This window comes from Thermobia domestica, chromosome 9, assembly GCF_964235325.1.
Source record: "Thermobia domestica chromosome 9, izTheDome1.hap1.1, whole genome shotgun sequence".
In the NCBI taxonomy this organism is placed as follows: domain Eukaryota; kingdom Metazoa; phylum Arthropoda; class Insecta; order Zygentoma; family Lepismatidae; genus Thermobia; species Thermobia domestica.
Genome location: NC_137462.1, coordinates 161,125,432 through 161,138,232, shown reverse-complemented (window position 1 = coordinate 161,138,232; position 12,801 = coordinate 161,125,432). Strand labels below are relative to the sequence as shown.

The 12,801-nt window shown below is 32.2% G+C and overlaps 1 protein-coding gene across 3 annotated transcripts in view; it reads right to left on the bottom strand.

The window, feature by feature from the left end:
• Positions 1-228: 228 nt before the first annotated feature.
• LOC145695147 (multiple coagulation factor deficiency protein 2 homolog) overlaps positions 229-12,801 on the bottom strand; it is a 398,608-nt gene continuing 386,035 nt past the window's right edge. For all 3 annotated transcript variants that reach the window (XM_081772081.1, XM_081772083.1, XM_081772082.1), the window contains one exon: positions 229-4,515. In XM_081772081.1, coding sequence (XP_081628207.1) covers positions 4,391-4,515 — 125 coding nt within the window. In that variant the 3' untranslated portion in view covers positions 229-4,390. The remainder of the gene's footprint in view (positions 4,516-12,801) is intronic.

Genomic DNA, 12,801 nt, shown 5'->3' with positions numbered 1-12,801 from the left:
AATGTGCGGTTGGATTGAGAATTACCTGCGCTAATCATTACTCGGTCCAATCTGATGCCTGATCAGTTAACATATTTTCACTTTTGCTATCAGTGTTGATCCATTTAGATCATAATTCGAAACCACACTTCATGTCATTACAATGATTTGTTTGATGCAGAAAAGATTTAATACAATGGACAGCAACGCATACATCACAGAAAATTGTAATGGTATGCACATGCATGGTTAGATTGATTTGCAGTTGTATTTATTGATTTTTTATTTTTTCTCTAGTACAGAATGATGTGAGAGATTACAGTGAATTGAAAGTATGCTACACGTTTTTAAAAAATAAAATATAGAAACAATCCAAATGTAGTTATAGATTTTTATTACAGGAAGAGAAATATAAGTGGAAGCACAATTTTGTTGTTTATTAAGTACAAACTGAATCATAATTGGAGTTTGTAATCCTGAAATAGAAACTTAAAACATTCGATTCTACACATTTATAAACAGATGAGTAACAATTTCACATCTTCTGTTATGTTTCAGGTCATGAAAAATTTTCTGATCTAGGTAATACATTACTTTATGAATCGCTTAGTAGTAATTCCCACCTCATATGAGAAGGACATAACTAAATGAAGTAATTAGTAATTCATATTTAACATGAAACCACATTAAACCTTCAAATTTCTTTCGATGTGTATATTCTTCTGTTAAAGAAAATTTAAAATTAAAATATTCTTGTTATACAATGGATAACTGCAAATTACAAATTCAAGAGTGGAAACTTATATCTTTCGATTTTATAGTTTGTTGAATACAACAATCGCAATTTGAGGTGTTTTTTTGGGTCTAATTTCTTATATTTACTGAAGCATATTTGATAGGAATTTAAGAAATCACATAGTGCCAATCATTTTCGTTCTGTAATCATTAATTGCAATTTTTATTTATTTATTTATTTTTCTTAAGTTGAAGAATTAACTAGTCTTATCCATGGATGCCACTACAACAGGAGGTTTACTTTATGACTTATGATGCAGATATGCTGAACTAAAAACTTTGTCGGCCTATTATTTGGTAACATTAGATCTATATTTCAATACATTCGGATTACAGATAACTAAAACATTATTGAAGTACGAAGTGAATTAGAGTTAAAGAAAAACTATTAAATTTTCTCTTTCTGTGCTGTATGTTATTCAATTCAAATAATTTTATATTCTCACAATGCATTGTTGTACATTATTTTCATTGTACTACAGGCTGTGATTTAAAATTAAAGATAACTTTGCAGCTCCTACGTAATTACCCAGTAAACTTCTGACTATCCGCTCTAATGTGGCGGAAGGGCAGGCCGAAATTCTATAATTACTCACTTCATTCTCCACTTATACCGTTAAAAACACACTTTTATGCTAATATTACCTATTCTTCATATTTTCTGACTCCTTAGTGCATGGTATGTTCGTTATATACTGTACGTTATGTTTAAAGAACTTATTACAGAAAACGAAAGTCCAGGAGTAAAAATATTGTATAAATTTTAAGATAAACTTTATAATTTCTGAGTTAATTATAAGAAATATAAAGTGATTTACAGTACAACATATTAATGTAAAACGTTGGCATAGTTATTAAAGAAACAATAAATAAATTTATTTTATTGTTCATTGATAAATAATTACACAAATCGGAAAAGGTGGACCTAGATAAAAGAGCCAAGACTTTGTTTTTAATTTTTGAAAATGTCTTTGATAGATGACTGCTTCCGCTTGGCAGTGTCGCGTTTTTTATGAAGGCCTTAAGAGTCCAGGAGATCGTTCAATAAGCTTTTCCTAACTTTTTTTTTAACTAGACCGGATAGTCGTGAGTCTACTGTATACCCTAGCCGTTTCAGATGTTGCTACTCAGGTTTTATGTAATGTACTAGTAAAGCTATAATAATCGGGAAACCCATATGCTGTTTAGTAGTTAAAAGTTCCGAAAACTACCGAAATAACTCTCATATAGTCTTACTTCAAATGATTGTAATGGAAAAATAAAAATGCCCAATATAAAATATTACACACACTTTGAAAACAGGGAATTCGAAGTGTATTGAATCATGATTTCGATCTTACTAGATGTGGGGTCGAATTAAATACACTTTGTACTTTAAGACCATAAATGTGTTAATAGAATAATATTAATATGATCATTTTCTGATTTTAACGTTAAAAATTTAATGTAGTAGGTCTTCTCAATATTTGTTTTAAATATATTCATCACCTTAACATGGTCATATAACATACAAACATGGAAATACATAACTCTATTTATACAAGTACGCCAACATAATACCAAACTAACCAATGTAACGAGATCTTGGGATCTCAAGTCGCATTGAAACTTACATGGAACTCCAAGATTGTATTGAATACGAAAAATGTTCTCAGATCGATTTGAATACTCCGTGGAAGCGTCCTGAAACACATTAATAGCAAAGGACTAACGATCATACCATTGGTAAAGTGTGTGCCAACACTTGGATAAATTTCTAATTGCACTATTTATACTAACTTGAGGATGCTGAATCCAGTGGCATTATTTTCAGATATATTCGTCCGTGAAGTCACGAGAAAAAATACTTCCAATTTGAGATATTTATATGTATTTATATCCCAAATTTCAGATCACTTTTCTAGGCACCCCTGGATAGATACGTTTAAAAAGCAGTTTCATTGGATTCACAATACTCAAATTAGTATAAAAAGCGCAATTAGAAAATTATTTAAGTATGGGCACACTTTACCAATAGTATGATCGTTAGTTCTTTAAATGTCAATCAAATCGAAACGATAAAATGATACATTACAATTACCCATTTCCTGGAAACGTCTGGCCTTGACGAGTCAGGTAACCGCACGGCACGGTCACGGGAGAGTGATACAGATCCTCCTGTGTAGTACGAAATAAATTTCTTTTTTCAAGTGTAAAGGGCTAGGTTGAGACGATTTTTACGGTACAAGTATAGTTTTTACGAAACTGTTTTACACTAAAATCGTCGCACTAGATTCGGGCCAATATGGTAAGACTTTCTCTAATATAATTGTTAATAATTAAAATTAACATTTTAAAACTCAATTACAGAGACATATTAAAACGGCTACATATATAAAAATAGTTATAATGTTAACAAATTTCAGTCTTATCCCCTTTTTTAGTGCATGTAATTCTTTTCACATTCTGAAAAATTAAAATTTAATCATTATTTTCAGTTGAAGAAGTTATGATACATTATTTTGAATCTTTGACGGTGTTCTTTTTTCAAGTATTAAAAAAAAATACTAACAAATATTGTTAGATTTCCTTTTATGCTTCCAACCGTTTAAATTTTAACAACTCAAAGAGAAAGAAGTAAAAATGGGAGGAGTCAACTGATTTTCCTCACACCATATCTTTTGTAGGTGCGATCTTAACGAAAACGGAGAGTCGGAGCTCCCTCGTGGCTTCCATACGCGTTCGTGGTGTGGAAGACTCATGTTCGATTACCGGCGGGAGCTCATGTGGTTTGGATCCCACGTTCAGTTGTAGGTCCACGTCTCACATAGCCTCACTGTTGAAATGGACGCTAAAATCAAAATCAACAATCAAAAAAGTGGGAAACTAAATCATTGATTGAACCCGAGTCTCACTTTTATCTTGGGGGTACGTTACCCATTTCGCTTCCTGAACAACCACGCCTTTCACTTTTGAGGAAGACGTTTATAGTACATGGAGTGTACTGCAACTCCTGTTGTGCTCAGACATCTAAGTGTCTATCAGTGAGCGCCTTTGAGGTTGAGCTCTCTATATTATATCGTTGAAAGATTTACGTATTTAAAATGAAAAACATGGTTGAAACTAGGAGCTAAATAATTAGTTCGGAAGGTCAACATTTGGTTTTGGTGGGATCTCATTAGCTGCGAATTTTCCATTAAATTGTCCATGTCCTATAGAAATTGTTCTTTATATAACAAAACCAAAATTAAAATAATTCAGAGACATCCTTTTTAATTTTTATATATTACCAAATGAGTGGAGTTTTTCTATGTTTAATATTTTATTATACTGAAATTAACACTTATAATCGAAGAATAGCATTAATTAAATGATATAAAAATCTCAATTTAATCTCTTTTTCGTCATGTAAGCGAAACAATATATATTTATATTAGTATGAGTTGTATGTAACTTTATTGTTTCACAACCCTATGAATAAAATTTGGGCCCATGTTTATTCGCTGTTTTCAACGGATTTAGTCAGTAATAGATTGAAATTGATTAATTTCATGAGCTTTGAGGACAATTCAGGAAGTACACATACATATTCACACAAATTTACGTACAATTACACAGACAAATTATATAGTTCTAGTTAGGTAGGTGGTTCTTCAGAACGTTGTCTTGCCTTTCCTTTTTTGCTTCCTATAACATACTCAATATAGCTAAGATAGCCATCATTGTCCAAATCATCTTCCTCAAGAACTTTGTCAATTAGCTCTGAAAAAATTAAGAATCAAATTAAGTTAGGCAAAAATATACATATGTGTTAGAGTTTTAATAATTATAATAATAATAAAAGTAATTAAATATTATCAAACCTAACGGATCAATCCATTTTTAATTTTTTAAATTTATTTTATGTACATATATAATTGCCAACACAAAACTTTCTTTTTTAAATTCAAATTTCAGCTGTTTGGAAGGGGCAGCCATTTTTGTTGAGCAACGTGTGCCAATTAGTGACTGTAGAATTTAGCGTAAACTGCTATATCTTAAGATTGGATTATTCAAAAATATGTAACAAATACCATTTACTTCAGCACTACTCTAATTGAAGACTCGCTGTAGAAAGAATGTAAGTTCCAAAAACAATAGTTACTGTAACAATAGAAACAAAAGATAGTAAATTGTGCCCAAGCGTCACAAAATAAAAAATACTATTGCTTAGAAATACAACATAGCATATAACGAAGTAAACCTATGTATGAAAATCTAACTAAGGCATAAACGTATTGAAAAAATAAAATAAGTTAAAACAATTTCAAGGTGACACTTACTTTGATTTCTACAGCGAGTTTTCAATTAAGCTTTAATTGAACACTAATAGTTGAAAATTACTCCTGTAGTTCAGTATCGAAGTTAACAAATTTCACTTTTTAGACCTAAAGATTATAATGAAGGGGTGAAATATCAAAGTTGACTTTTTTTTTAATTATAAGTATATAATCATTATACTCACTACAACTAGAGTAACAGCACTGATAAATGTCTCATACATTTTTATGACTTTTTAAAAATTTGAAATTTTGTTATTTTTGCAAGCTGAAAAAGTATCTCAGATGTGACGTGGAATAAAACTTATTTTTTTAAACCGAATATGTAAGAGAAAACTATAGTAAAAATTTCAGCTTTGATATGTGACTGTGAACAAAGTTAGAAATTTTCAGAAATTGCACAAAAACGCATGTTTACGCTACTTTCAACTATTTGTTTCTGAACTAAATACTTTATCATCAACTTGAACCTAGGTCACATCGGTTTATTATTTCTATTTGAATATTGGATAACTTACACCTTAAGAGTAAGCTTACAAAATAAAAATAAAGTATTAAAAGTAGTAAGGAATGAAAAGAGCAGTAGAAAACATGAAACCGACTGTTGTAATTAAGAATATAAGTAAAGAATCAAATTATTTAATTTGTATCCTAAGTAACTATTCAGAATATATTTTACAAGTTGTTCTTACAGTTCAGACTCAGGTCATAAATTATATAAAAGAAAATTTGCTTACAATTGAAAGAATTATTTACTTCTTGGATGGGATTGGCAGCCAATAGAAAAATAGAAAGAAAAAAACTCCAAATATTTGCAACTAAAAACCGGATTTTGAACTAGAATCTGAGTGGCATGTTTTTGGCTCTTGTCATGGGAAGAATGCCTGCGGTGGAATAGAAGGCATAATAAAACATGAAGTAAGTAAAACCGGCTTGCAAAGAGCAACAGATCAAATTCTCAGCGTGGAGAAAATGTGTGAATTCTGCGAAGAAAACATTAAAAGTATTACCGCTATACTTTTAAATACTTTTAAGTATTACCGTAAGGAAAAATATATTTTCCGTCACACAAGAAGAAACTATTACTCATATCGAAGTACGTAAAACGAAATTTTAAAATTGTATTCTGGTGAAAGGAATAAGAAAATATAAATTTCATGGCGTTTCAAATAATGTAATTAGGTGCTATGTAATATTGATGGACATATTCTATTCAAGAGGATTATATGTATATAAATGTGGAAATAACAATTAAAATATGTCTATTGTTAAAGTTATTTTTTCTAAATTTGATTAAGGTGCAAGAGTAACGTTAATTGTCTAATTTTTGAAAATTTCTACCTTTATTTACAGTCAAATATCAAAGTTCATATTTTTATTATAGTTTTCTCTTATATAGATGTATACTAGGTAGTCCTTAAAATCGAACTTCTAAAATTTATCTGGGGCATCCTCTTATTTTGATCTACTATTTAGAAAAATACTTCCATAAAATTTTCAGATTTTTAAAAAATGTTTTAGGGGTCGCTACCATGTTTAGAAATTTCAACATAATCGAGTATTTGTTTAAAATAAAATTTCTATTAATCTCACTTGTAAACACGAAAATGACATTAAGTATCAATGAAATTACTAAAATGGGACAGTACATTACCCTCTACTTTCATCTCAACTAATCAGCAGTCACCCATGGAACGCACAGGTCGCATGCCTGCGAGGGTGGGGTGCAAAGAAATGGCGTAAACATCAAAACAACACCTATTCCAGGGCGCAGAAATGTAAGTACACACGGGTGCAAAATACATGTGGGCCCGTTCAGTTTTGTAATACTTAACAGCGTGCAATAATTCGAACCTAACCTTTAATTCTGTGTTTCAGTATCCTTTTGCTCTGTAATTTTGCTTAAATTAAAGCCATACAAGAACACTGAGACAGTGAAGCATAGACCAATGAAGATGTGTACGCAGTATTGTGCTCCTTGTCACACAAGAAAAATTTTCCTTCAAAGATTGAACGTTGGCATTCTTGTTTTAAACAATGGCAAATTTTCAAAATTGTCAACAAAAGTTAACAATAAACACACCGCTCTACAAAGAAGTAATTATTAACAATGGGAATGATTGGATAGTCACACCAGCGTTCGTGTTTCATGTCCAGACTTGGTCCGCTTCGTAGTGCTATACAGGCCCGACTTGAGAGCTCAGTTCCCTATTAGGTACTGTACTTTTAAGAGTGTTTGTGCAGTTGTGTGTGTGTGTGTTTTTTTTAAGAGAAATGATCTCTTTTACGTTATTCCTACAGACAATATACTAAATTGTTTCCAAAAACATATTATTCCAGTTTACAGTAACTTGTTAAAGTCTGCTTTACCTCATTACTTAGCCTAGTTTAGTGCACTAAAGTTTATCAAAAGATAAGTTATCAGCCCAAGAGAGTTGTATGCTTCAGGACAAAAGTGCATTGACTGTTTCGTTAACTAAGTTTGGAATTGTTGCATGCTGTTCGGACTTTGAGATATTTAAGAATGGCAAGTAGTAGTAAGAAGATCATTGCAACGAGAACATCTACAAATATTTGGCTTGTTGGTCAAATCTCCACATTACTGAATGATCCAAAGTTACCATCTAAAAAGAAGTTTTTAAATATAAGGGACTCAGCTCATTATGCTGCTAGTGATGCGATTCAGATTTGGGAAAATGCTAATATTCCTACAAGATTTTTTAAAAAATATATGGTTGATAAAATTGAAAATCTGTTCAAGGAGTGGCAAAAGCTGGGAAAGAACAAAGAAAACAATGCCAAGCGCTCAGAATGTTTGAAGAAGAAAGGTGATTGGAAGATGGCTCTGGAAAATCTTTTTGATATTGCCCATGCTAATGCTCTCCATGTGATGAAAATACAAGATTTTCTGATCGCTCAGAGACAAAAAGGACGACCCGGTAAAATGGGAAATGTTAATATGAAATTTGTAAAGAAAGAAGCAAATTCAGGAGGGAGAAAAGCACGTTTGGAAAAAATGAAAAAGCGTGAAGGAGAAAATAAGAGGTTACTTTTTTGAACGAACATCAATTCCTCCAGATGCATGTGAACAAAACAGTTCAACTGAAAGTGAAAGTAGTTCGATACATGAAGAAATGGTTTCATTTTGTGATCCACCTCCAAAGAAAAGAGGTAGAAAGAATATTTTAGACAGTAACGTAGCTGCAAGCCTTGATGCAGCAAAGTTAAGTGACAGAAAAGCAGCTGTTGTTTTGACTAGTACAATAAAAAGTATGGGATGCGACTCTTCCGAGAATAATGTGAACAAATCTTCTATTCGCTGTCTCAGAATCAAAAGCAGCGAAAAGAGAGGTCAAGACTTAAAGAGTGAATTTTCAGATAGTGTGCCTTTGACCGTTCACTGAGACGGAAAACTCTTAGAAGATATTTCGGGTAGTGAAACGGTTGATAGATTAGCAATTATTGTTTCAGAAAACGGCATTGAGCAGTTGCTAGCTGTTCCAAACTTTCAATCAGGAACAGGGGAAGCAATAGCTTGTGCTGTTAATGAAACATTGGAATTCTGGAGACTTACAGACCAAGTGAAATGTATGTGTTTTGATACATCAGCAAATGCTGGGTTACGTAGTGGAGCATGTGTCCTTCTAGAGCAAAAGATGAAAAAAGAAATGCTTTATTTGGCTTACTGACATCATATCCTCGAAATTATGCTTGGGGAAGTTGTTTGTAAGTCAATTGGAGCTTCAACAGGGCCTGACATCTTGCTGTTTAAGCGATTGACATTTAAGGTTTGTGAAGCTTGATTGACCACGTAATTTCAAACCCGCCACGTCTGACAGTTTACTTCATTAAAATGTTACCAACAGTGCATCAAATATCATTGAGTTTGCTAATAGAAAACAATTTCAGGAGTTTCAACCCCGAGAAGATTACAAAGAACTTTTAGAGCTCACAATTATATTCCGTGGAGAAGTTCCAGAAAGAGGTATACATTTCAGAGCTCCAGGGGGAGTGTATCGAGCCCGATGGATGGCAAAGGCAATTTACTCGCTAAAGATATACTTATTTAGAGATCAGTTCAAATTTTCCAAACAAGAAGAAACAGGAATTCGTAACATTTGCTCATTTGTTGTGAAAGTTTACGTTAACAGCAGGTTTCAAGCACCATCTGCTTGTACTGCCCCCAGAAATGACTTGCATCTTTTGAGAAATTTAAAGGAAAATGAAGGTGAAAATGAGGAAATTTCAAAGTATGTAATGGAAAAGTTTTTTCGACATTTGTGGTACCTATCAGAAGAGCTTCTTGCACTTGCTTTTTTTGATGATTATGCTCCTCAGGAAACTAAAAGGAAAATGTTGGATGCTTTAAAAAATGAAGACAATGACGAACCATTGAAACGCGCTCAAATGGATTCTGATGTCATTCTTACAAAGGACTTGCAAGATTTTGTACCCAGTAACACCATGAGGTTTATCAAAATCCTGCATCTACCATCATAATTTTTGCAAACAGATGTAACTGCCTGGAAAGACAACGATCCTACAAGAAAAGCAAGGCAGTAGCTAGTTCACTTAAAGTTATTAATGACGTAGCTGAACATGGAGTTGCACTGATGGAAGAGTACAGCAAACTTCATACAAAAGATGAGGAACAAAAGCAGTATTTACTCTTATTAGCTAAGCAATTTAGAAGCAAGTATCCGGACTCGAAGAAATCAACTTTGATGTCTTAAGATGAAGTAAAAACTGACAATGAATTTTATTAACAGTTTTTTTTTCTAAATTCTTATTATATAGTAGCAATGTATTTACATGTTTATTAAATATAACTTCTCTTGTAACTAAATTTTATTAATTCATTTCTAGTTTTTTAATGAAAACTTTTCAAGGTGGTAGCGACCCCTAAAAGTTAGTTTAAAAATCAAAAATATTACAGTAACTCTTTTTTAGATGATAGATCAAAATGGCAGGGTGCTCCAAAGAATATTGGGAAAACAATTTTTTTCACTTATTTAAGGACCACCCTAATGTATACTGAAAAAAAAAAAATATATTCCAGGTCCCTCCAGAGATATCCTATTTCAAACTTAGCAAATATTACCAAATTTCAACTTTAAAAAAATGCGGAAAAAAATAGTTACTCCACCCCTTTACTATAAACTTCAGCTCTAAAAAGTGAAATTTGTTAACTCTCATTACTAAACTTAGGGAGTAATTTTTACCTATTAGATTTCAATTAACACTTTTCATGCTAAGAGACGAAATTAAATAAGAGAAAGTGCTAAAGTAAATAGTGTTTATTGTTATGTTTTTGAATGATCCAGCTCTAAGATATAAAAGTTTACGCTAACGTCTACAAAGTCACTAATTGGCACGCGCGGCTCAACAAAATGGCCATCATTCACAAACAGGGTGGTGTTACAATTTTTAAAAACCAGCTTTGTGCTGTCAATGTATATGGTAATAGAACATAAATAAATAAATAAAAATGGTCAAGCAACTGATTTTTTATCACTTCCCATGGATTCAAGGGCTAAAACTCTTGCTTACGGTTACACGTATTCATCCTAACCCTGTCGGGAGTACAACGTCTCAATTCCCAAATAATAGTTTAGATCCCATTTTACATCTTCCGCAATCTCACTGTCATATAAAGAACATAAAAGCAAAATCATATTATGTGTCATTATTGTCAAAATATGTAGTGATGTAATATGTTGGTGCGGATGAAATGTCCAGTTTGACGTATGGTGGGATCTGAGCTGTGCAACACAGAGATAAGTCACACACAGTACAGTCCAGCAAACAGCCTAGACAGAAGTATGTCGTTGAATAAGATTGCATACAAGTGCACCATCGAGAACACAATTACGAGTTTTTTATTATTTTTTTTAATGAATTCAAACTGGGACCTATAGCACAGCAAACAAAAAAAAAAAAAAAAAAAAAAAAAAAAATTAACAGTGCATTTGGCCAGAAATGGAGAATGATCGATCATTCTCCGGTGATTTGTCAAATTGATTTTTGATTTTTTCGTCCCAGTAACACAGCACTGTCTAATGGACACCTACCAACATTATCTTCGAATGAGGTCAAGAATACCTTGGAAGCAGTCCCTTGGAAAAGTTTTCGTACCATTACAGACGAATTACGCAAACTCAAGAAATGCTTGTTTTGGAAAAAGCGCATTTCAAACTTTCTTCATAAAGCCACATTGAATAAAACGCTTCTTTATCGAGTAATTATTATTACTTTGGGTAAATACTAATAAAAAAAAATGAGGATATTGGGTTACTACTCGTACACTGGAATTCATCTAAGAATCTGTTATTTCATAATTACCAACTTTCGATGCAAATTTAGGAGTCAATAATCACTAAAATGCAATTCTATTCCTTGCAAATTTGTCAGCTTGTACATTCGCCTTTAAGAAAAAGCATCTTCAGATTTATCGTAACAGAAATTAAATATTATAGCTGGAGAAAAAACTTATCTGAAAGTACTTGTTTTCAGGATTATTAAATGTTTCATGGTAATGACTATATCGCATTTGCATCTATTTACAACATATTCCTGAAGTCAATAAGTATTCCTCCATCATCTGATGCTGCAGAATTGAGTGGTTTCAATTGAGGATATATTGTTGGGTAATAAAATAGTGGTGTAAACTAGAGGGGAAACTGTCCATACGCTGAAGAGAGGACATACTTCTTGATCTTGATCACCTCCGAGGAGGTGTTTTACACTGGCGCAGATGTTGAAATCTGTCTCGCCAACTACGCTAGAATGATGTTTTCACTAATTTGCAAAAATTTGATTATCCTGATGAGTTTGAAGTGTATCCGGTGGAAATAGTGAAATTGTCATGATTGTTACCAGATTTTTTTAGTTTATTTTTTTTCCACCGGATGGAATGTACAGAAAATGTACCGCTTACATGTTATAGTATTTTTTTTTAAATATTTACATTGTTAATTTGTAAGAACATTATTAGAGCTTTATTGATTTGTACATTATTTGATGACAAAAGAGTTTGAACCTTATGGGGACCCATGTCATGATATTTTTTTGATTACATCAAATAGCATATTTCTATAATTACTAATGTTAGGACAGTTGAAGATAATATGGTTTATATCAGCCACTTCCTCCCCACACCAACAGCCGGGTGTCTTTTTATTAATTTTAAATAATTGAGCTGAGGTTAGTTCAGTGTGTAGACGAAGCTTAAAGAGGTTTATTATGTCTGAGCGTTTCCAGTGTTGTATTTGATCCCAAGGTTTATTACTTGTGGATCTGAGATGTCCCAATAATATTTACCGGGCCCCATCCTGACTTGATGCCGGTATTGATCTAATAATATTTTGAATTTTTTTTTTTTTTTTTTTTGATAGGCAAAAAAAATGTCATATGGCAGTTTTATGTTCGCAGGTAATCCTTCTCTAGCTATTTTGGATGCTTCATCTGTTATCTCATTAAAAATAATGTTGTGGACTTTTGTATATAAAAAATTGATTTCTGCACCATTATAATTTAGAGAAAGAATTATACTTTTAATCTGTAATTGAAGCCAAGTTGATCTTTTGTTCCAATGTGTTGATGCTAAACTTTGTAAAACACTAAGGGCGTCAGAGCAAATGTATGCTTTTTAAATTCGGTTTGTTTGTATGTATAGTAGTGCTTGCCTAATAGCAAAAGATTCTGCTTCGTAAATGGAAGTGTAAGGCGG